The 25,579-nt window shown below is 45.0% G+C and overlaps 1 protein-coding gene across 3 annotated transcripts in view; it reads right to left on the bottom strand.

The window, feature by feature from the left end:
* Window positions 1–25,579, bottom strand: part of CACNA2D3 (calcium voltage-gated channel auxiliary subunit alpha2delta 3) — an 854,557-nt gene that overhangs the window by 377,919 nt on the left and 451,059 nt on the right. For all 3 annotated transcript variants that reach the window (XM_032322613.1, XM_032322603.1, XM_032322620.1), the window contains exons 10-11: window positions 19,714–19,803; window positions 12,358–12,471 (exon numbers count right to left, since the gene is read on the bottom strand). In XM_032322613.1, coding sequence (XP_032178504.1) covers window positions 12,358–12,471; window positions 19,714–19,803 — 204 coding nt within the window. The remainder of the gene's footprint in view (window positions 1–12,357; window positions 12,472–19,713; window positions 19,804–25,579) is intronic.

Genomic DNA, 25,579 nt, shown 5'->3' with positions numbered 1-25,579 from the left:
ATAAAGGTGCTGCCAGGGTCAAATGAGATGATTCTTGGAAAGTGCTCAGCAAAGTGCCTCGCTTGCACAGGATCGTTCCTGCTGGGAAGGTTCCCTGAGCACACACGGTGTGCTGGCCACTGCTCCGGTCACTGGGGGCACACTGACGGCCAAACCAGACATAGCACCCGCTCTGTTTCATATGTACGGTCATGTTTCTAATGGAAATTAGAAAAATTCCACAATTTGGGGGGATTTGGGGGGCACAATTCCTTGGGGGTGGTTACCTAGTTATGTTATAGACCAGACCCCAAATGCTGCCGTTAAGAGGGAAGCAGTACCTAAGATGGCTGGGGGTCAGGGCCGGGGATAACTTTAAATCAGAGAGTCAGAGTAGGTCTCATTGAAAAGCTGATGTCTGGACAAGGACATGAAGAAAGTGAGGGCTGAGCCACCTAGAAATCTGGAGGCAGAGTGCCCCAGTCAGAGAAAACAGCCTGTGCTCATGCCCTAAGGTGACGGTGCACCAGGCATAGTTGAGAGCCACGGGCTGTATGGAGGGCAGGAGGTCACAGCAGTGGAGAGGAGTCTGGGATGACTGGGCACCCATCGGGCCAGGCCCTGTGGACCTCTCTTGGGACTTCAGCTGAGACAGCACAGCGCAGGGAGTCGGTCACGTTTGCGGGGAGTTCACGGGCACAACCAGCCTCTGGTTTGCAATGTGCTTGACTGCCTGTGGAGGGCGCCCCGAGGAAGCCGATCGATCTGAAGCCCGGGATGAAATGTGCTTTGATTGAAATTTACGTGCAGGTGTGAGAACAACCGAGGCTGGGGGAGTACAGGTGGTTTCTAGACCTGGAGGCTCCTGACCCCCGCCCCCCGGGGCACATTGCTAGATAGTAGACGTGTGCTCTGCCCTCCTCTCAGTCCTGCTAAGCACCCCTTCCAGCCCATCCGAGGACAGACGTGCAGCGAAGTGGGCAAGAGCTCACCTGACGAAGTGGCGAACCTGCAAGACGGGCTGAGTGTGAGCAGGGCTCTCCCAGACGGCCTCCGGACAGCTTCCGTTAGCAGAGCCCCGGAGCCTCTGCTGGGGGCTCCTCTGTTGACTTGGTCTGACCAGCTCGCAAGCCAAGGTCCCCCACAAGCACCTGCTTGTGAGGCTTCCCACCAAACCGTCTATGGGGGGAGTTTTTTGGAGGGAGCCAATGACGAAAGGAGATGATCCAAGGCCGCTTACGAGAACCAGGCACTTGCAAACCCACATGCGTTCCCAAACCTGCCACCTTCACAAACCCGCCGTGCCAAGCCTGCATCCTCTTCTGCTTCCTGGCAGAGCTGGCCGTCCGAGGACGCGCCCGTGGGACCTGGCCCGGAATCCTGCAGACGGCTGTCTCTTCTCCAGTGCTGACGTTTGCCAAGAATTTGCTGCCCCCTCCCCACCGCCCAGGACCTGAGACACCTGCCCTGCACCCCATGACAGCCCTGCCCAAAGAGCGTACTGCCCCCTCCTATCCCCTAGATGAGGATACTAAGCACGAGAGCGTCAATCACTTGCCCAAAATTCACCCCACTGAGACAGTGAAGCCTGGAGCCTTAACCACCACTCAAGAGAAGAGAGAACTCATATAAAAGCAGCACTACTTTGCAAATCTCCTTTTCATGTTTCACTAATACAGATAAGCTGCTTGTCTGAATTGAGGTATATTAGCTGTGATGTAGACTAATTAATCAATGATAGTGAATGACCAAACAGATCTCAGTGTATTTTACAGAGTGTCAGAAGTTTACTTCTCTGTGTATGTTTATTCATGAGACAGGTAAAAGGAAAGGCTTAAAAATGCTTTTAAAATGCCTCTGAATACTTTAATCTTCTTATAAGTCAACCAAGACACTGCATAAGATTAATCCATATTCAGGGATAAAAATGTACTTTCTATTTTCCACATCTGAAAAACTATTGCTTCCCCATCTTGAATTCAGCCAGTACCACTGCATTCTAACTATAACAAGATTTTAACAATACCGGTGCTTGTCAGTCACGGTGACAATGATGAGAATATAGCATCACGTTCCCCGCCTCCTCTGTGCCCAGCACTGATCTTGCCAGCACATCATCTCATTTCATTCTGAACAACGCTGCAAGGTGTGTATAATTAACCCCGATAGACACATGTGGGGGACAGAATTGTCAGCGTCCAGACACCACCCTCTTTCCATTAGACAATGCTACTTCCCTACCTTGCCCACCTACCAAGAGTCCTACTCAGTAGACCAAGAGGCGGGCGCCTGGGTGGCTCAGTGGGTTAAAGCCTCTACCTTCAGCTCAGGTCATGATCTCAGGGTCCTGGGATGGAGTCCCGCCTTAGGTTCTCTGCTCAGCGGGGAGCCTGCTTCCCTCTCTCTCTGCCTGCCTTTCTGCCTACTTGTAATCTGTCAAATAAATAAATAAAATCTTTAAAAAAAAATAGACCAAGAGGAATAAACCCAGGAAATAAGACCTTGATGTGTCCTTACCCTGAAAACAAGGCTGAACTCATTCAAGAAGCTTCTAGCTCTTCCTGGGGGTGACGGTTAACAAGCTAGAGTTGCCCCAGCCCCAAATCCACCTGGCTTTATGAGGCCGAGGCTTGGGCTCTGCAAACCACCTTTCCACTTTGCCAGCTGTTTCTGGCAAGGTTCCGCCCCAGAAGGGTCACTGGAGGGTGGGGAGGTGTACAAGGATGGAGGAGGGACATGGCACTCGCTCCCTCCTGTTCAGCTCCTGCGGGCTTCTGGTTCCCAGTGTCATCTCTCCATCAAGTCTCCTTGCCCCGGCCAGGGACAGTTCATCCCCACAGCAGCAAATAAAGTTAGTTTATAGTTTTTCCAACACTCATGGAATCACGTCTATTCCCTCCAAAGACCGCAGCATCCCTCCCCAAAAGCCTGCCCGCCTTCCCAACCAGTGTGCCCTTCTCAGAGGTCTGGGTCCCAGCTCCCGAGGCCTCTCCCCCCAGCTTCAGGTTTTACTAATGACCCCTCCTCCTCCCTTCCTCTCTCCTGCCTGCCCCCACCAGCCAAGGGGTAGTAAAGCTGCTACTTCCATGACACCTTATACCTCTCCTTTTGCCCTCTCTGGTCAACAGCTCTTAACATTAAATTCCCTCTGATAAATAACTTTAGGGTTTCTGCCCCTGAGCGGACCCTGCCTGATCCATTGGGAACACTACTGTGCCGTGTGACATCCCTCAGCAGGCTCCAGCGTGGATGGTCTTCACCCTGCCGGGCCACGGAGGGGGCACAAAGACCCTCCTAACTCACAACATGTGGTCCCTGAGCCACTGACCGAAATGTCAATCCCAGGGCTGCACCTGCAGAGAACAGGACTTAGGAAACATTTTTTTTTTTTTTTTTTTTTTTGCAAGTGCCCCCAACCACCAACCCCTTCGTTTGGATGCACAGGTATAGAGACAGTCTGATGTGAGTCAGGATCAAGGACCCCCAGTTTCATAGCTGTGCGCTCTGGACAAGTAAGTAGATCTCCCTGAGCCTGAGCTCCCTCCCCTGTGCGGTAAGGATGGCACTAGGAGAGTCTACCCACAACGCGGAGCTAAGAATGAAAGGCACAGAGAAAGCATTTGACTCTGGGCCTAGCATGGAGACGGTGGGGGTAGAGCAGGACAGGAAGAAACGCACACTGTCGCCCACCTGTCTCCTGAGGACAGTGGCACCCAGGTGGAGGCCAAAGCCCCAAGGCAGAGCTTGCGAAGAGAAGCAGCACTTGCTGCCGCAGGAAAAGTCTGAGTCGCTGACGTGGAGTGATTTTCAATGGGCGGCAGCAGGCATGCATCAGTGGGTCTCCTTCCTGACTTGTCTCCTCATGTTCTTCTTGCTGGAGTCTCAAGATGTCTAACACCAGCAGAAGTAATTAAAAATAAACCGGGAGACCGTGAACCATTTCAACCCCCCCTTTTACAGCAAGGAGGGCCTGCGTGAGCTCTCCCCACAGTGACGGAAAATGCCTTTCCCTGTCCTACCGTTGACTGACCACGAGAAATGAATGTTCCTGCTATTTTCCTGAGACAGCTGTAGGATTGATCACCCTTGAAAAAAATACAGCAACGACACCCACCGACCTGAATCTTTCGGACCGAAATATGACTGCTGTCAGGGAAGGGGCAAGAAAGGGAGGGAGGTAGGAGGTCGGGGGGAAGACAGAGAGATGTAACCACCCTACTGAGCCCTGAAACCAAACAGCCGAGGGACACGGGGGCGTCTCGGAGCATTCGAAGGAAGCTTAAAAGAAAAAAAAAAAAAAAGGAAAAGAAAAAAAAAAAAACAAGAACAAGAAAAAGAAAACTCTACTTCCTACCTATTACCTACTCCGGAGTCTTACTGCCATTTGGTTTGCTTTTCCCTTCAGCTTGTCCGGACCCTGGTTCAGGGGACAGCCTCCTTGTTTGATGCTGGCCTGCCAGTTCAGCTCCAAACGCTAGTCGCAAAAGCCCTGACTCAATTACGTGGCTTCAGTCTCCTCCTTTGTATAAAGGGGATAGAGAAGAGCTCACCTCCTGGGGTTCCGTGCAAATTAAATGTATGTGTACCATTGACCATGGCACCTTGGCATTTGATAAGGATGAGCTCTCCTGAGTTCTGTATATAGATTTCTGCACAAGAAAGCAGTTGGAGGCATTCTCTCGATGAGGGAGACTCAGGCTCAGGGAAGTGTAGGGAGCATCTTGGTGCTGCCTGTGCTGCTTATCACAGATCCATGTGAAGGACAGATTGTGCAGGGACGTCTAATGGGCACAGAAGGGTCGCTATCCACGCTGCACGCTCAAGCAAGTTTCCACCGCTTTACCGGCGGCAGAAGCAAGTGGAGATTCCTCCGTGTGTTGTGCGGCGGCTGCAGCCCTGTCTCACTCCCCGGGGTATCAACACAGCAGAGGGAGTGATGAGCCCCTGGGCAGGTGGATTCTGACAGGCATCCTGGGGATCCTGTTGTCCTTGGATTCAAGGAGTCTCTGGCTTCCTGGGTCTCAGCAAAGAGGGAATGTGATTCTCTCTGGGGTGTTCCCTTTGTTACTCAGGTGATACGAAAACTGTGACACTGCCACATGCTCCCATCACCACCAAAATAGGATTCAAGGGGCAGTCAAGCCTGATGGTTAGGGAGACTCTCTGTGCTGGGCACTGGGTCCAGCCCCAGGCTGGGGCCCCGCAGCACAGCCCCTTCCTGAACTGCCCCAGGATCAGTCCTGTATCTTGGCCCTGGTGGCAGCGCTGATGGTAAAGGAGGAAAAAAACAAAACTACTCAGGCCAGGAGAGCAGAAAGCACTGCTCCAAACGTGGGAGAGACCCCAAGGCACAGAGAAAGGGATTTCCCATCAAGATTCCCACCCCTTGGGGCACCTGGGTGGCTCAGTGGGTTAAGCCGCTGCCTTTGGCTCAGGTCATGATCCCAGGGTCCTGGGATCGAGTCCCGCATCGGGCTCTCTGCTCAGCAGGGAGCCTGCTTCCCTCTCTCTCTCTGCCTGCCTCTCCATCTACTTGTGATTTCTCTCTGTCAAATAAATACATAAAATCTTTAAAATGCAAACTATTAAAAAAAGAAAAAAAGATTCCCACCCCTCAGCCACTGGTTATATGGCTAGTATAGTTCATTCAAGTGGAAAAAAGGAGTGGAAAGGAGGTGGAAAAACCACCAAGAATTCTGTTGAATTCAGCAAATGCATGGATTTCCAAGGGCATCTCAATAACTTTTAACAACCCACTGATTGATTCCTTTAAATCAGGGGTTGACAAACTTGCTAAAAGGCTAGATTCCTTAAATCACTTTCCCACCATTTCCTTACCTATCCACTCTCCCCTCCGTCTTATGCAACAGGGAAGGTAATGATAAATCATTCCATGACCTTCTTCTTCTTCTTCTTCCTTTTTTTTTTTTTTTTTTTTTTTTTTTTTTTTTAGTTCACTTGGAAGAGCAACTATATAGGTGGCAGGAATGACCATTTTTCTAACTTAAATGCAGGCAGTTTTATTTCTTGAGCAGATCGTGGAATGAGTCCCTTCCATGGAGAGAAGTTCATATTTTATTCCAAGTATGTAAGAGCGGCTGTTAAGCCGCTAACCAATGGATATTAAGCAAAAGTAAATGGCATCCAATAAATGAATAAATAGCTCCTCATTTCTGCCCTCAGAAAGAAAATGCTGGCAAGGGACACATTGCATGGCAATCATGATGCCGTCTTTGGACTCACAGTTAAATCATCAATAATGGATTCCTTCTTCCAACTCGTTCTAAAATGTTTTATTAAGCAGGTGCCTTGAATGAGGCCCTGGTTAGGTGAGAGGCAGCTTTAAAAAAATGACACCCACAAGTGCCCTTCTGGCCTGCTCCCCACTTCCTTCTGCTTTCCCCCTTTGGCACCCCACTGCCATACTGCAGGCAAGTCCAGGCTACTGCACTGAGGGGAGAGGCCTCCCAGTGTGGCTCCGGAGGGTGAGACATCACATAGGCAGGTCTTCGGGAGGAGAACCCAGACAGCCCAGCCAAGCTCCCAACCTCATGCTGCTTCATCAGGGACTTGACCTGACACCACATGGAGCACAATCACCACCCAGTTAACCCACAGATTTGCAAGAGACGATAAAGTGTTCTCTTAAGCCATTCAGTTTGGGGATGTTTGACTGGATTGTTATGATGAATGATTTCCTCTTTCTCCCCTTCTCCTCGTCTCTCCTATTAGTTTCCTATTGTTGCTTCACAAGTTATCACAAATGTCGTGGCTTAAATAAGCACACATTTGCAACTCCCCAGTTTCCCTGGGTCAGGAGTCTGGGCACAGCTTAGCTTAGCCTTCTGTCTGGGATCTCACGAAGCTGCCATCAAGGTAGGGACTGGGCTGCACTTTCTTCTGGGGGCTCATCTGGGGAAGAACCTGCCTCCCAGACCATTCAAATCGTTGGCAGGATTCCTTTCCTTGTGGCTGCAAGACTGAGGGCTCAGCTTTTTGCTGGCTATTAGCTGGAGGATGTCCTCGGTCCCAAAAGATGCCCCCAGTTCCTTGCCCATGGGCTTCTCCAAAAGCTGCTTACTTCATCTAACTGGAAAGGAGAACCTCTCTGCCTTCAGGAAGGGTGCAGGCCCCTTTTTTAAAGATCTTCTAAGTAAGACTCCCCCAGGATATCCTTTTTGATGAACACAAACCAACTAACTTGAGACCTTAATGATATCTACAAAATCCCCTGACCTTATATTCTATTGGTTAGAATCAAGTCACAAGGTCCACTCATACTCAAAGTGAGGAGATTATACAGGGGGTAAATACCTAGAGGCAGGTGTCTCTATGCCACATTTCTCAGCAGCGCTGGGATATGCTGCGTGGTAGAGATACTGTTCAGAGATACAGAATCTGTCCCCAAGAACTCACCAAACCAGTGAAGATGAAAGACAGGCCTAGAAGTATTTACAGTGCTGAGCAGAACACAGGGCCTGGCTGGGGTTCTGGGCATGGCTGAGTATAAGGTGCCGGGGGGCTGTGAACTTCAAACCCAGACTAGGGAACTAGGCTGGTGGGGTTGGTGTGGCAGTAGGCAGTAGGGCAGTGGGAGGGAGGAGGAGAGGAGAGAAGAGGGGGAAGACAGAATGGTGAGGTCATGGTCAAAAGCAGCATACACTTGCCATCTCAGGGGGCAGCCATATCTCAGCTCCAGGCTTTTTTTTTTTTTTTTTCCCAATATAAGAATGTTAGCTCCCAAGTGCCAAGTATACCCATTTATGAGAGAAACTAAAACAAAAATTTTATATACTCTCTCCAGATTTTTAAATGACAATCAGTAACTAGAAATTTTTAAAACAAAGTATGAGCCAGGAAACACAAAGTTGTGTGCTGCATTTGACTAAGGGAATAGGTTCTTACAAAGTAAACAGAGGGAACAAAAGTAGCCAAACCCACAGAGGAACCAAACGCTGTTCCTTGGGTTGCTTCTTACTTACAGGAGTCGTTCCCCAAGTGTGTGGCACCCACATCACCTGGGAACTTGTGAGAAATGCACATTCTCAGGCCCCAGCCCTACTGGATCAGAAACTCCTAGTGTGGGGTAAGCAGTTGGTGTTGGAACAAGTCCTCCAGATGATTCTGATGCTTGCTCAAGCTTGAGAACCATGGTCTTAATGGGAATCACTTTTCAGCCTTAAGACCATTTTCCTTTCTTCTGAGTCTACTTCCTGTTTCTATAATCTTGAAGATTGCCAGATATAGCATGACATAACCCTCTACCAAATACCTAATGTGTAGAATCAACACATGGGGATCCATGCAGACTCACGACCTGCATTTCCACAGAGAAGTCATCAAGAAGAATGTGTATGTGTATGTATATGAACACCATAGAACTCTCCAGAATGGAGCAGGAGGGACGGGATCCTGCTATGAATTTCCAATCATAGAAGATTTTCTTGCTACAAAAAGCAAATATGCTTTGACTTGATACTACTTTGTAAGTAGATGAAGCTCCTTGATGTAATGTTGAAATCTCCAAGATCTGGTTCCAATTAATCCAAGAAAGCACCAGGCCTAAAATCAATATTGTACTTTTGGCAAGATATGTTTAAATTTGTCTTTTATCGACAGTCTTTTCAATAAATGGTGCTGGGAAAACTGGACAGCTATACGTAGAAGAATGAAACTAGACCATTCTCTTACACCATACATAAAGATAAACTTGAAATGGATAAAAGACCTCAACGTGAGACAGGAATCCATCAGAATCCTAGAGGAGAACATAGGTAGTAACCTCTTTGATATCAGTCACAGCAAATTCTTTCAAGATATGTCTCCAAAGGGAAAGGAAACAAAAGCGAAAATGAACTTTTGGGACTTCATCAAGATCAAAAGCTTCTGCACAGCAAAGGAAACAGTCAACAAAACAAAGAGGCAACCCACGGAATGGGAGAAGATATTTGCAAATGACAGTACAGACAAAAGGCTGATATCCAGGATCTATAAAGAACTTCTCAAACTCAACACACACAAAACAGACAATCATATCAAAAAATAGGCAGAAGATATGAACAGACACTTCTCCAATGAAGACATACAAATGGCTATCAGACACATGAAAAAATGTTCATCATCACTAGCCATAGGAGATTCAAATTAAAACCACTTTGAGATGTCACCTTACACCAGTTAGAATGGCCAAAATTAGCAAGACAGGAAACAACGTGTGTTGAAGAGGATGTGGAGAAAGGGGAACCCTCTTACACTGTTGGTGGGAATGCAAGTTGGTGCAGCCACTTTGGAGAACAGTGTGGCGATTCCTCAAAAAATTAAAAATAGCTTCCCTATGACCCTGCAATTGCACTCTTGGGTATTTACCCCAAAGATACAGATGTCGTGTTTATAGCAGCAATGTCCACAGTCACCAAACTGTGGAAAGAACCAAGATGCCCTTCAACGGACGAATGGATAAGAAAGATGTGGTCCATATACACTATGGAGTATTATGCCTCCATCAGAAAAGATGAATACCCAACTTTTGCAGCAACATGGACGAGACTGGAAGAGATTATGCTGAGTGAAAGAAGTCAAGCAGAGAGAGTCAATTATCATATGGTTTCACTTATTTGTGGAGCATAACAAATAGCATGGAGGATATGGGGAGTTAGAGAGGAGAAGGGAGTTGGGGTAAATTGGAAGGGGAGGTGAACCATGAGAGACTAAGGACTCTGAAAAACAACCTGAGGGTTTTGAAGGGGCAGGGGGTGGGAGGTTGGGGGAGCCAGGTGGTGGGTATTAAGGAGGGCACGTATTGCATGGAGCACTGGGTGTGGTGCAAAAACAATAAATACTGTAAAACCGAAAAGAAATTTTTTTTAAAATTTGTCTTTTATTTGAAGCCCTTGTCCTCTGCCTCTTCCCGCAGGTAAGGACTGGATGTTTAAATACCAGTATTACTGGGCAACTGCTCTCCACCAAGTATCACCATGTGGGAAGAAGTCATAGAGTTCAGTATGGGAGGACTTGTCTGATAATTTATTTGGCCTTAATGGAGCTGTTTATAAAAAGCCCCCTTCACTTTCTTCTTTTTATGTCAGATGGTCCTAAATAATTCAAAATACCCTCCCACATGCTATGCAATGTCATGGCATCTGCAAACATTCTACATGACCACAAAATGTCAATGGCCCTACCCATGCTTACTAGTGCTGTGGCCTCCCACCCCACCGGGCCTCTCCGTCATTCAGCCACACCTTAGGATTGTGCCTTAGGCACTGGTCATGAGCCTAGCACTGTGACATATGATCCACAGGGTCCACACATATCCAGCATGTTCCTCCCTCCACATTGTTGGGGTCGATTCCACGTTAAAACATGTTAACCCCCTGGGCCTGCCTGGGCCTACTTAGCCATAGTGACTCCATGTTGCCTAGGTAGATATTTTGTTGTCTAGAAAAGTTACTGCTCTCGGTTCCAGGTAACTGTTACTAAAACACAACACCTAAAACAAGGTAACTGTTACTAAAACACACACCTAAAACAAGGCCAGTTCCAGGTAACTATTACTAAAACACATACCTAAAACAAGGCCATTGTTGACGGTTACTAAAACACACAGGTAGGAGACATCCAATCAGCCAAAGCCACAAATGGTCAACAAATGCAGATGTCTGCGATTGTGCCCTATAAAAACTAGCCTGTAAGACCAAGGGGCGTCACTCTCTTCGGAGGCGGCCCTGGCCGGTCAGTCTGACTTCTAATGCTTGGCATAGAATAAAGCTTTACATAACTTTCACTTTGTCTCAGCCTCATTTCCCTGGCCGGTCAGCCTAACTTCTAATGCTTGGCATAGAATAAGGCTTTGCGTAACTTTGTCTCAGTCTTGTTCTTTTGATAACAGACCCAACAGCATGACATATGTCCATCCAAGAATTAAGTCCCCGGAAATCATCACCTGAAATCCCACATCTAAAATACCTTGTCTAACAGTGAATTCCCATCTTATTCAAGGGTTGGGTTCTAAAAGCAGTGCTTATCGTGGGAGCCGCCATCAGCCAGATTTATTTCTGGACATCACTTAGGCAGGTGCCATGGCAGAGTCCCACATTGTCTTAGGAAGCCTGGCATGACTAACTTTTTCTCTAGCTTCAGCAGTGATGGCTGGGCACCAGAGCAAGAATTAGGCATCCCTTTAGGGACCATGTTGTACAAAACGGATGTGTCTTTAAAAAGCAGACGTACACTTGATGAGGTGAGATGTCAGTGTTAGCGGAGAAAATGCAGGGACCACGAATGACTAAGGGAACTTGGAATGACATATCAGGTTCCCTCAAGGGTATGTACTCTTTGGATACAGCTGAGGACACAGCTGTCATTTGTCTTCTCTTTCTTTTTGCCAAGTATGTATGGTTAGTTCAGTTCCGAAAAATTAAATACACAAAGTAGGAAAAGTAGGACAGACTTGGTTTGAAGGGTCTTACAGACACAGAATAATGCCCTGGCTCATGGGACATGAGAGAGCCTTTGTGATGTCCCTGAGATAGTACCCTCTCTGACTGACCTTTTTCCTGTGAAAATTCCACCATTCAGGGGATGATGGTGGATTCATTCAGGGGATGAGAAGGGGATGATGGACTGCTAATCTACTAATTGGTGCCCACCAGAGGAATTTATTAAAAACATGGATTACTACCCCACATCCTTAGACATTTTGATTCTGTAGGTATGGGATAGAGTACAAGTATCCATAATCTAAAAATCTCCCCAGAGAATCCAAACTAGCTAACAGCTTGAGGAACATCTGGGTTTAGGCAGTCAGATACACCAAAAATGTTAATATTCATCACTGATATCCTAACATATGGATTCATCAGGTAAATAAATGTCAACCTGGAGATCAAAGAAGGAATTAGAATAGAGAACAAGCTTTGACAGGGTGGGGAACAGTCCTGGGGGACAGAGAGAAGCTTCCGGGTGATCATGAGGGTACAGAAGGAGGAACCACAGAAGTCAAGAAGCATCCAGGAGATGACTGTGTGGCCACCATGGCTGACTTCACCATCTACAGATGCTGGACTCACCGAGCAGCTCTTGCTCCATGGAAAACCAACGTGCTGCCCAATATGGACAAAGCACTTTTCTCAATGAAACATTCCACTGAACACATTTACCATGTCTTTATGGGTTTCTTCTCTACCTCCAAAAGATTTCATTTTGAAACAAAGAAAGTCGTCAGATTCGGTTTGGTCAACCAGAAGACACAAGACTGAAAAACCATAGGTCATTGTGAGATGGAGTCTAGATGGGGCACCTAACCCTGGACAACTTGGGGATCACAGCACAACACAGGTTCTCTGTCAACGGTGCTTCACGGCAGCACAGGTACCTTACCTTGCGATCCGGCCAGTTGTATTTGGCAAAGATGGTATCATAGGTGTCTACTGCCCCGTCGGTGATGAGCATGATGGCCTGGCTGCAGATGCTTCCTTGTCCTGTGTGGTTGAACTGGGAGAAGAAACAAGTTCAAATTAAAAAACACACCAGAGACGTCTGTACTTCCACAAGACTTCAGAGACATGGGACTCAGGAAGCCTCCCCAAACAAGAGCTCGTTCTGCAAAACAGAACCTATACCTTATATAAGCTCTTCCCTATGCATTCACCCAATTTGCTTTGACAAACTGGAACTAAACACTGGCCATGGAGGGGATTTCTGAAAAACACACGCAAGATGGGAAGTAAGACTCTAGGACAAATAACCTCTCTTTCCTTCAGGCACAGATAGTGCCTCAGAATGTAAGCCCCTAAAGCATTGGCACAGTCACCCTTTAGGGACACATGAGCCGCAGAATAAGAGGCAGGCAACGTCTCTTTCAAAATCTAAAGGAGTCTGGTTTGATGTGATATAGGATACAATCAGTGAGGTATTGGACACATGGAGAATAGAGTCAGGAAAGTGTCAATTCAGACTAGAAGCCTAAGCACTCTTTTTGTGGGGTTTGTTTTAAATATATATTTGTTAGCATGTAACATTACATATTAGTTTATATGGCTTATAAGGGATAGCAGACTGAAATTCTAAGACTGTGCCCACGGGTGTGCAAGACCCTAAATATCTTCAACTTTCAGTTTTATGTGGCATTGTAAAAGTTCCCAGGCTTTGTGAGTGGTAGACCAGGTTAGACTGGTCACCAGAAGTCGGTGTCCATCCCTTGAATCAGGGGTGAAGAATTCGCTTAATGAATACTATCAATGCTACAATTCAAAGCAACACGAGGTCCTTTAAAAACCCTACAATTGGAGCACATGGTGGTTCAGTCAGTAAAGTGTCTGCTTTTAGCTCAGAGTCCTGGGATAGAGTCCCACATCGGGCTCCCTGCTCAGTGGGGAGTCTGCTTCTCCTACTCCCTCTTCTCTCCCCTCTACTCATACTCTCTCTCTTTTTCAAATAAATAAAATCTTAAATAAATTGAATAAATAAATAATCAAAATCGAACCCCCCACAATTAACATGACAATGCCAAGGCATGAAAGCATACAAGAAGTCTTTAACGTTCAGCAGTGAAAACTCCCACCATTTTAAGTGGTGACATTTCTTTATTAATTCTAACATTATTTACTAAATGCCCACACAGAGCTGGAGCTGAAACATGCAAAAATCCCTTCCCTCCTGTAGTTTATAATTCTATGTGAGGAGATATACAGAACAAAGAAAATAAGTCAATTTTGTTGCATGTGTGGTAACAGTGATGGTAAGGAACCAAAAAAAAGAAGAAGAAGAAGAAGAAGAAGCAAGAAAAAAGAGCAGGGGGATAAGAAACGGGAGAGAGCAACTTTAGAAAAAACCAGAGAAGACCTCCCTGAGAAGGTGACGTATGAGTGACACCTGCAGGAGTTGAGGGTCTGGGGGAGGGACGTCCCAGACAGGGCCAAGAGCACACGCAAAGGCAGTGAGTGGGCACATTCGATCTGTTGACCAAGACCCTGGGGAAGGATGGAGACCATTCTTGGATTTGCTGCTGATGCTGCTGAAGCGGAGAGGTAGTAAAGCATTCAAGTTGAGATTTAATGCCTCGTCTCTGCGTACTTAGAATTCGGATGTTAGAGATTGATTTCAACTCAAGAGAGAAAACTGCAACTAACCACATGAATGGATGGAGAGAAGGATGGATGTTAGGGAGGGAAGCTTTGCTCTGCCCCCATATGGCCCTGAGCAATTCCTTCCTCCCTTCCTCCCTGTTTTCCTTTCTTCCTTCCTTCCCCTCCCCTCTGAAAGACCCACCTTCACTAAGCTTCATAGTCTCAATAAATGGCATTGTCCCTTCCACTCTGAGACGCTGCTAAGATTCTATCGTCATAGTGTATTTTCTTCCTTGCTGCGGTAGAAAGAAACATACCCCGTGGTCCTGTCCTATCAACAAGTTGTTCTGGCAATGTTTTGGGGGGAGCCTACGTTCAACACATCTTCAGATCATTGACTAAACCCAGCAGTGCACCACTGAATAAAGGTGATCTCTGCTTCAGTTTGCAAAGGCTAAAGAAAGCGGGGCGGGGGGGGGGGTGGATCAAGACACCTTGCAACTGTTGTGCATGCAACTTATTGGAAAGCATGCTGGCAACATTCTTCCAAATGAAAGGCAAGAAAGAAAGGGAAATGAAGATATCTGAATAATGCAGAGTGGAAGAAGGGGCTGCCCTGAGCTGTTTATTTAAAAACATCACTTTCCTCTCTGGCTGAGTCCCTGGTATTCTCTGCGGCAATCTGCAGTTGGAGAATTTTGAAGAATGCAATTAAATTCAAATGCTTTGATGAGTAATATCTCTTCTCTTCATATTTGTCTAGAACTTTTTTTTTTGAATAGCGGGAGTGATGAAAGTGTTTTCCATAATAATAACAATGACAAGGGCCTGATGATGAACTACAATTAGCTCAGTGATTCATCAGTTAGCAGCGAAAATTTCAATGCATCCTGACATTTAGAGCATTTGGTTGTGATTAACAGTCTTTGAAATGTCACCGAATTTTATTTAATTGGCTAAGAAAAATTTTTAAAAGGTAATCACCGCAAAGATCATATTCATCGCCAAAAAAGATAATTGCGGCTGTCACATGACAAGGTAGATGCTAACTACTGTAGCAGACTGGCTCTGTGTTCTTACAGAAACTAATGAATGCAGCAGAGATCAAGAGCTAGAAGGGTCTTAGAAGTTTATTCGAATGCTCCTTTCAAAGCCGTTTGTACAACAACTGTAAGCCTTTAAGTCATTGGAGCAAATACTGACACTGAAATGCAGGTAATTGCAAAATCAAATTTGCTTGATTCAGTTAGAGTAACCTCTGAACCATTCTGAGCCCCAGCCACAATCACACTTGCGATTATGTGTGTGTGTGTGTGTGTGTGTGTGTGTGAGAAAGAGAGAGAGAAAGACACACACACACACACACACACACACGGAGAAGGTATGCTTGTGTGGTTGGGAAGTAACTATTCATATTGGCTTCCAAGGGCAGGCTTAATACACAGAAGAGAATTATACCACTTAAAGGTCATATTGATGAAGTGGAAAATAGCTAAAGCTTCATTTTCATGGGAGATTAACCATCTCTGTGTTTGTCAGAATGTTTGGCTATTTAAAAGCCCAGTGGCAAGTGATGAGATGGAAATGTTTCTCTCTATGAAATAAACGAGCACTGAAAATAGGGTGCCACCCACCAACCAACCTCCATCAAAGATATTCTGTAACATTTGTGCTCCTTCCATTTCTTGCTATCTGGAATTTACATTGGATCCACTGGGTTTTCTGATTGGCCAGACCCCAGAGGGATTTTATAGGCAAAGGCAGAGCAGGGAGGCATATGGAAGGTTTCCCTGGTTCAAAACTATTTTTGTCACCAGGATTTAAGGAAAGACATCTGCCACGTGTTGGTGATTTCTCTGGATCTGAGAGGTGCTGGGAGGTTAGTATCTTGGAGCCTACAAACATATTATGCCTGAAGGTGGACTTGGTGAGCTGTGACTTCTACAAGAGTCTAACTGTGAGGTTCTGATATGATATAAAGAGTTCTTGAGCCAATGTGTTTGGGTACCGGCATAAATACATCTTGAACAGGTCTGTTATGCACAGACGCACTGTGAGTCTCCGGGAGAGGAGGATGGCATCTCGCCACCGTGACAACACTTATGCTGGACTACCTCGGCAGACCAGCATGAGCTGGGCATGGGATGGGAAACACTGGCTTGGAAGGGTCTGGGAACAAAACCAATAAGTGGACAGGATGGGCAGAGAGAAGGTCAGAGGGCAAGGAAAAAGAGAGAGGGGACAATGAAGGCAAGCAGATGATCCTGAGGACGGGGCAGGAAGTAAGACCAAAGCATCAGGAGCTCGAGTTGCTTCTAGAAGCCAAAGGCAGCCTGGCTAGAGTGGAGGTTGCCCAGTGTCTCCATGGTCACAGAGATGGCTCTCCCCACCCACACCAGCCCTGCTGAAAGGGACGCAGGTATGGCTTCATTGTGTTGAATCCTCAACCCTGGTCTACCAGGGCCAGGTTCATGGGCATGTGATGCTGTACGGGACCCCTCACTCCATTTAACGCTTTGCTGCCTTTCTCTTAAGAGGCTTAATGACTTTTGGACAAGGGACCTGCATCTTCATTTTGCCCTGGACTTCACCAATTATGTGGCCAATGCTCTGTCTATTCCTGTTCCCATTTTACAGAAGAGGAAAATAAAGGTGAGGCTAAGCAGAGTTTTCTCAAGGTCACGCAGCAAGCTCTGACCAAGTCAGGCTTCTCAGCCCAACCTGCCTAACTCCAGAGTCCACAGACTTCACATGACAAGCATCCCCCAAACTTGCTCCTTCCCTGCTTCTGCCAAAAAGCCAGGAAACAGAAATTTGCTGCAGGGCAGCTCTCCACACAAGAGACTCACCAGCTCAGAGTAGCCTCCCCCTGCTGTAGACAAGAGGCTCTTGAGGTGAAAAAACAGAATCAATTTTATCATTGTGACAAGTCCTTCCAATACGACCCTCTGGAAAGAGACTGTGAAGATGCAGAGCTTGGTATCTCCAAGCCCGGAGAAGGTTCCAAGCCCTATCCAGAGTTCAACTCAGAATTTAAAAGTGCAGCTTGGTCCCTTGCCCTATTCAGCTATGTTGATACATTATTCATAAGCTGTTAACAGGGATGGGCTGTCCCAAACACTGAACCTCACCTACGTGTGAATTCTCTGCAGCCAGCAGCCCCGGGGCAGCAAAGTAGGAGGCAAGAGCTATGGGTTTAACTTGAGTTTAATTCAAGATGCTGATGTGGCACCTTACCTCCTGATTTTTCCCTCCCCTACCCTCTGGACACTGGCTCAGGACCGAAACCTAAACGGCCTTCTGTGTGCCCATAGATATTAATGGTAAAAGGGAGTCGAGAATCAGGGCTTACCCTCGGCTGGAGAGGCCAGCGTCGCTGAGTAACTAAGGCTCGAGATTTGGAGTTGGACACAATTGACCGCCGGGATGAGCCATGTGACGGTGGGTGGGAGTTCTCCCGCACACTAACATGTGGGGCCCCCCACAGCAGCCTGGAGACTGAGTGCCGTGAGGCCGCTGAGCCTCTAGGGGCTCTCCCAAGTCCCACAACACCTCAACGGGACTGTGGCTCCGTTTAGTGCCTGTTTGCACTCAGTTCTACCCCATGCCTCTCCCCAGGATGCCACAGTCTCCAGCCTCCCCAGGAGTTTTGACCAGGTTCACCCAAAGGAGAATACTAGCGGGTAAAAGGGAGAAGCCAAGGCTTTCCTCAGCTAAGTCTCTCTTTTTCGGATCGGGGGCGTGGGTGCTTTCTGGCAATGGCTGCATCTTTTCCAAGACACCAGCTTCCACAGGGCAGGCCTTCCCCCTATGACCCAGCTCTCGCTAGGCAGCCCCTCCACGGTTCGATTCCATCTGGATGGTCATGGGGCAGAGGCTCCAACGGAGTTCCTCCCTCCTGTTGGTGCTAATTCCAAGATGGTTTCATTCTCTGTTTGGTTTCTGACCTTTTCCATTCCTTATGCAGACAAAGCCCTGAAATAAACCCATGCTGTTGGATACACCTAGAGCAATTTCTATTTCTTTTTTTTTTTTTTTAACTTCTTAATATGCTAACCTTCCTCCCCAGTCCAAGACATCAGTACGTGTCACCCAGATAATGTCAAGGCCTCCCTGTGGTTGTCTTTGTTTCTCAGTATAACAGTCAGAGAAATCCTGCTAAAACTCAAGTTGGTCACATCATTCCCTGCTCAGACTCCAGGGACTGTCCATCCCACACAGAGCAAGAGCCCAAGTCCCCACAGGAGTCATGAGGTCTGGTCCCTGCTCCCTCCCTGATCTCATTCCCTAGCCTTCTCTCCCCAACTTGGCTCCTAACACTGCTTTCCTCGCTGTATGGCACATATGCCAAACAGCTCTGCTTCAGGGCCTTTGTACCTGTTCCTCTTGCTGGAAACTTCTTCCCCAAAATGAAATCGCTGCTCCCTCACTTCTTTAAGGTCTCTACTCCAGCCAAGGGCACCTAGGAGAGCTCTTTTGTGACTGCGCTGTATAAAGCAGCAAGTTCTTATTAAGCTAGAACAATGGGGCTGTTGTTCTCCAGAAGACGACACACTTCATCTGCCTCTTCCCATTAGATCTGAGGTCAGTAAACTTCCTCTGTAAAGGGCCACACGGTAACTATTTTAGGTTTTACAGACCATATGGTCTCTGTCGGAACTAATCAACTCCGCCCTTGTAATGCAAAAGCAGCCAAAGAGGATAGGTAACCAGGTGGACATGCATGCAGTCCCATAAAACAATTTTTACAAAAACAAGATGCAGGCTGGATTTGGCTCATGGGCCATACTTTTCAAGCCTTTGCCCTGGAACATGAGATCCATTAAGGCAAACACTTTGTCTAGTCTGTTCTCTGATGTGTTCTCAGTGTTTGGCATTAAATGATACAGAACCTGCATTAATAAAGAGAGTCATTGTGTTCCTAATACTCTGCCAGACTAAAAAGAACACAAAAGTCACACATGCACATTCTTTTAGCTTAACACATTTGGATTCAAAGGGCAGAGTCCCCAGCCCAGGACCCCCAGAGGTTTTCATGGAACGTTAACAGGTGCTACTTGAAAAACAGATTCTTGTTCTAAGAGGTGTAAGGAATAGTCGGTTGAGCAGCATTCCTTCCTGTTGTGCTTCCTGGAAATTTGATTATGTTACTGCGTATTGTGAATCTGCCAGGGGCTAGAAGAGAGAGAAGGATGGGTAGGGTGCTCCCTAAGCCTACGGCACAGAGAAAGCCCTTCTGCTAAACATTGCCACAGGCAGGGATCCGGTGTGAAACACAAGGAGAATGAGTCCACACTATGAAGAAGCTGAAAGTTTCTGAGATGAGATCTGCATTGGAAGGTATTCAAGTGGGGGTGGTCCCAGAGTCCACAAGCATGTCGGGGGAAAGCCCCAGTCAGAGGGCATGACTGGCTCTGTGTGGGGTGGGGGGGTTGGTTTGGCCTCACTGGCTGGATCTGGTTCCCCCGATGACTTAAATGGCCAGCCTCGCCCTCCCATCTGGTGCCTAGAGATAGATATCACTCAGTGACAGCCAGGGTCAATAGTAGTGCTGGTCCACAATAAATAAATAATAAATAAATAAATAATTAAAATAAACTTAATAAAATAAAATAAAATTCCATCTCTTCTCCCAGACGTAAGAAAAGCAAATTAAAGAGGAGCTTACATCACTGAGAATGTTGAAGGCCTCGTTCAGAGCTATATCCAGCATTCCAATTCCTTTGGCAAAAAGTTTGTCCAGATGCTCCCGGAAATGCTGGAACAACAGAGTGGAGAATACATTAGCATCCAAATTGTTACATGAAATGCCATTCTCTAACGAACAGGTGCACACTAAGACCAACGAGTCTTGCACCAAAATGGTCATAATATGTTTTTATCCTTCATCATTCAAAACATAACCTAGTCAATATAAAATTTACCTTCCATATGCATTTTTAGCTTTGATTACATTCTAGAAAATTCTGGTAGAAAGTACTATATTTATCTGAAGTTCCTACTTTTCTTTCTAGTTTCAGCTTTCATGACCCACACTATCCCCTTTGACCCTCGAGTTTCCTGCTCCTGATCACACCTGGGACTCTACACATGCTCTCCTCTACTGGGAACCCCCTCTCCATACATTTCCTAGCTCTCCTGCCACATTTTCCTCCCACCTACCTTTGGGACCTCAGTTTGGACATCACCCCCTTCTGGCCTAGGGGAACCTCCCAGACCCCTATCTCTGAGACCACCTCAGAATGCTTCCTTAGAACCCCATGATGCATCCCATGCACTTAGTACTTTGCATACAGAACTGCCAGTTAGATTCTGCCCCCATCCAAGACTATGACATTCCAGAGACTAGGCATGTCCAGTGGCCTACTCTCCCTTGATGACCACACATCTGATACACAAAAGTTTTCCAAAGAGCAAGAATAAAGACTGAATCACAAGGGAGCAAGATGGCAGAGAAGTAGACCTAAATTTCATCCAGTCCCAGGAATTCAGCTAGATAGTTATCAAACCATTCTGAACACCTACAAACTCAACAGGAGATTGAAGAGAAGAGCAGCAATTCCAGGAACAGAAAAGCAACCACATTCTGGAAGGTAGGATGTGCAGAGAAGTAAATCCAAGGCAATATTTGGAAAGATAGACCACAGGGGGAGGGAGCCTCTGCCAGCTGGCTCCCAGCAAGTGAGAGGGCAATGGAGCACAAAATCGGAACTTTTATAAGTCTGCTCCACTGAGGGACATCACTCCAGTGGCTAAATGGGGGGTGGAACCCTTGCTGGGACAGTGTGGTCTCAGGTCCCGCGGTGGGGGGGGGGACTTTTTTTTTTTTTTTTTACTATTTTTCTTTGTTTTCTCAACTTATCAATTTGTTTTTTAAAAATATTTTCTACTTTTCATCTTTACAGCAAGACTGGGGGTGTCTGTGGCAGAGCTACCAGGTATCAGAGCAGGGAAGCCTGCAGCAGAGACTGAGCCGAGCAGTGGGCTCTTAGCTTGGTGTTACCTTAAACTATGATCCAAGGCACAGTTGGACCATTGCTCTTTGAGCAGGGACCCCACAAGTGGCAGGTCCAGGGAGACCTCTCCTTCCTCCTCTGGAAGGAGTGGTGCAGGAGCATGCAGCAGGAATCAGCTGGAGACTCCAAACAGGGCTGTGCACCAGAGATGGGAAAGCCCAGTCACAGGCCAAGTGAGCTCGGAGTGCGGCCGGAGACCAGGGAGACAGGAGGGATTGACTGCTTTTCTCCAAGGGTGCTCTGAGGAGTGGGGCCCCGAGCTCTGGCTCCTCCGGGTGGGAGATTAGGAGGCCGCCATTTTCATTCCTGTCCTCCAGAGCTAGAGTTCAGGGAATAAAAACTCCTGAGAACAAACCTGAGCAGATTACTTAGCCCAGCCTCCAGCAAGGGCGGCACAATTCTATCTCGGGCAAAGACATTTGAGAATCACGGCAATAGGCCCCTCCCACAGAAGATCAGCAAGAACATCCAGCCAAGACCAAGTTTACTGATCAACGAGAACTGCAAAACTGCAGAGCTACAGGAATATAGCACATAGAATATATGGCTTTTTTCCTCATGATTCTATAGCCTTTCAAAGTTAAAATTTTTTAATTTTATTTTTTCTTATTCTAGTTTAAAAAATTTTTCCCTCTTTCCTATTTTAACCATCTTATCAATATCATTTTAAAAATATTTTCTAATTTTTTATAGTCATATTCTATCCCTTCATTTTATTTAAACTTATTATTTATATACATATAAGTTTTTCTTTCTTTAAAATTTTGGGATACAGGTTCTTCTATCAGACCAAAATACACCCTAAATCTAGTATATGGCTTGGTTCTGGTCTCCTGGTCTCCTGCCTGATCACATTCTCTCCTTTTTTTCTTTTCTTTTCTTTTCTTTCTTCTTCTTCTTCTTTTTTTTTTCCTATTTTTCTTTGTTTTTTTTCAACTTATCAATTTGTTTTTTAAAAATCTTTTCTACTTTTCATCTTTATAATCATGTTCTATCCTTTCATCATATTTACCCATTTTTTTGGTGTATATGTATTTTTTTGGTATATATGTGTGTGTGTGTGTGTGTGTGCATGCACACGTGCATGCATTTTTCTTTCTTGAAACTTTTGAGAAGCAGTTACTTCTAACAGACCAAAATACACCCAAAATCAAGTGTTTGTCTCTGTTCTGTTCAATAGCCTGATCATATATTTTTTTTCTTTTTCTACTCTTTTTTCCCCAGTTTAGGGTCTCTTCTGATTTGTTTAGTGTATATTTTTCTGGGGTTGTTGTTACCCTTTTAGCATTTTGTTCTCTCATTCATCTATTCTTCTCTGGACAAAATGACAAGGCATAAAAACTCACCTCAAAAAAAAAAGAAAGAAAGAAAGAAAGAAAGAACGAACGAACGTACAAGAGGTAGTACCCTAGGGACATAATCTGTATGGACATTAGTAAGATGTTGGAAGTAGAGTTCAGAATGACGATTATAAAGATACTAGCTGGGCTTGAAAAAAGCATAGAAAATGCTAAAGGATCCTTTCTGGGGAAATAAAAGAACTAAAATCTAACCAAGTTGAAATTTTAAAAAGCTACTAATGAGGTGCAATAAAAAGTGGAGGCTCTTACTGCTAGGATAAATGAGGCAAAAGACAGAATTAGTGATACAGATCACTAAGTGATGGAGAATAAAGAAGCTGAGAAAATGAAATAAACAACTACTGAATCAAGAGGGGAGAATTCAAGAAATAAGTAATAGCATAAGACAAAACAATATTAGAATGATTGGGATCCCAGAAGAAGATGAAAGAGAGAGAGAGGGGCGATGGTATATTGGGGCAAGTTATAAATAAGAACTTCCCTAATTCGGGGAAGGAAACAGTTATCAAAATCCAGCAGGCACAGAGAATCTCCCTCAAAATCAATAAAAATAGGTCAACACCCTGTCATCTAATAGTAAAACTTACAAGTCTCAGAGACAAAGTGAAAATCCTGGAGGCAGCTCAGGACAAGAAGTCTGTAACCTACAATGGTAGAAATATTAGATTGGCAGCAGATCTATCCACAGAGACCTGGAAGGCCAGAAAGGACTGCATGATATATTCAGAGCACTAAATGAGAAAAATATGCAGCCAAGAATATTATATCCAGATAGGCTGTCATTGAAAATAGAAGGAGAAATAAAAAGCTACCAGGAAAAACAAAGACTAAAAGAATTTGCAAACATCCCATAGGAAATATTGAAAGGGGTTCTCTAAGCAAAAAGAGAGCTTAAAAGTAACATAGACCGGAAATGAACAGAGAAAATATACAGTAACAGTCACCATACAGGCACTACAATGGCACTAATTTCATATCTTTCAATAGTTACCCTGAATGTAAATGGGCTGAATGCCCCAATCAAAAGACACAGGATATCAGAATGGATAAAAAATCAAGACCCATCGATATGCTGTCTGCAAGAAACTCATTTTACACCTAAAGACACCTCCAGATTTAAGGCGAGGGGTGGAAAACAATTTACCATGCTAATGGACATCAAAAGAAAGCTGGGGTGGCAATCCTTATATCAGACAAACTAGATTTTAAGCCAAAGACTACAATAAGAGATGAGGAAAGACACTATCATACTCAAAGGCTCTGTCCAACAAGAAGATCTAACAATTTTAAATATCTATGCCCCTAACATGGGAGCAGCCAACTATATAAACCAATTAATAACAGAATCAAAAAAACACAATGACAATAATACAATAATTGTAGGGGACGTTAACACCCCCTTTACTGAAATGGGACAGATCATCTAAGAAAAATATCAACAAGGAAATAAAGGCTTTAAATGACACACTGGACCAGATGGACATCACAGATATATTCAGAACATTCCATCCCAAAGCAACAGAATACACATTCTTCTCTAGAGCACATGGAACATTCTCCAGAATTGATCACATCCTGGGTCACAAGTCAGATCTCAACTGGTACCAAAAGATTGGGATCATTCCATGCATGTTTTCAGACCACAATGCTTTGAAACTAGAACTCAACCACAAGAGGAAAGTTGGAAAGAATACATGGAAGCTAAAGAGCATCCTACTAAAGAATGAGTGGGTCAACCAGGAAATTAAATAAGAATTTTAAAAAATTCATGAAGACAAATGAAAATGAAAACACAACTGTTCAAAATCTTTGGGATGCAGCAAAGGTGGTCCTAAAGCAAAGTATATAGCAATATGAGACTTTCTCAAGAAACAAGAAAGTTCTCAAATATACAACCTAACCCTACGCCTAAAGGAACTGGAGAAAATACAGCAAACAAAGCCTAAACCTATAAGAAGAAGAGAAATAATAAAGATCAGAGCACAAATCAATGAAATAGAAACCAAAAGAGCATAACATATCAAGGAAACTAGGAGCTGGTTCTTTGAAAGAATAAGATTGATAAACCCCTGGCCAGACTTATCAAAAAGAAAAGAGAAAGGACTCAAAGCAATAAACTCAGGAATGAAAGAGGAGAGATCACAACCCACACCAAAGAAATACAAACAATTATAATGACATATTATGAGCAACTATATGCCAGCAAATTAGACAATCTGGAAGAAATAGATGCATTCCTCAAAACATATAAACAACCAAAACTGAACCAGGAAGAAATAGGAAACCTGAACAGACCCATAACCAGTAAGGAGATTGAAGCAGTCATAAAAAATCTCTCAACAAAAAAGAGCCCAGGGCCAGATAGCTTCTACCAAACATTTAAAAAAGAATTCATATCTATTTTCTTGAAACTGTTCCAAAAAATAGAAATGGAAGGAAAACTTCCAAACTCATTTTATGAGGCCAGCATTACCTTGATCCCAAAGCCAGACAAAGACCCCATCAAAAAGGAGAACTACAGACTAATATCCCTGATGAACATGGATGCAAAAATGCTCAACAAAATACTAGCCAATAGGATCCAACAGTATATTAAAGGATTATTCACCATGACCAAGTGGGATTTATTCCTGGACTGCAAGGTTGGTTCGACATCCGCAAATCAATTAATGTGATACAATATATTATTAAAGGAAGAACAAACGTGTATGATATTCTCAATAGATGCTGAAAAAGCATTTGACAAAGTACAGCATCTTTTCTTGATCAAAACTCTTCACAGTATTGAGATAGAGGGTACATACCTCAATATGATCAAAGCCATCTGTGTAAAACCTGCAGCGAATATCATTCTCAATGGAGAAAAGTTGAAAGCTTCTCCCCTAAGGTCAGGAACACCGCAGGGATGTCCATTATCACCACTGCTATTCAATGTAGTACTAGACACTCTAGCCTTAGCAATCAGGCAACAAAAAGAAATAAAATGTGTCCAAAGCAAAGAAGAAGTCAAACTCTTACTCTTTATAGATTATATGAAACTTTATGTGGAAAACCCAAAAGACTGCACCCCAAAACTGCAAGAACTCATACAGGAATTCAGTAAAGTACCAGGATATAAAATCAACGCACACAAATCAGTTGCATTTCTACACACCAA

This window comes from Mustela erminea, chromosome 1, assembly GCF_009829155.1.
Source record: "Mustela erminea isolate mMusErm1 chromosome 1, mMusErm1.Pri, whole genome shotgun sequence".
Lineage (NCBI taxonomy): Eukaryota > Metazoa > Chordata > Mammalia > Carnivora > Mustelidae > Mustela > Mustela erminea.
The sequence above is the reverse complement of the archived record's forward strand: the minus strand, read 5'-3'. Positions and strand labels throughout refer to the sequence as shown.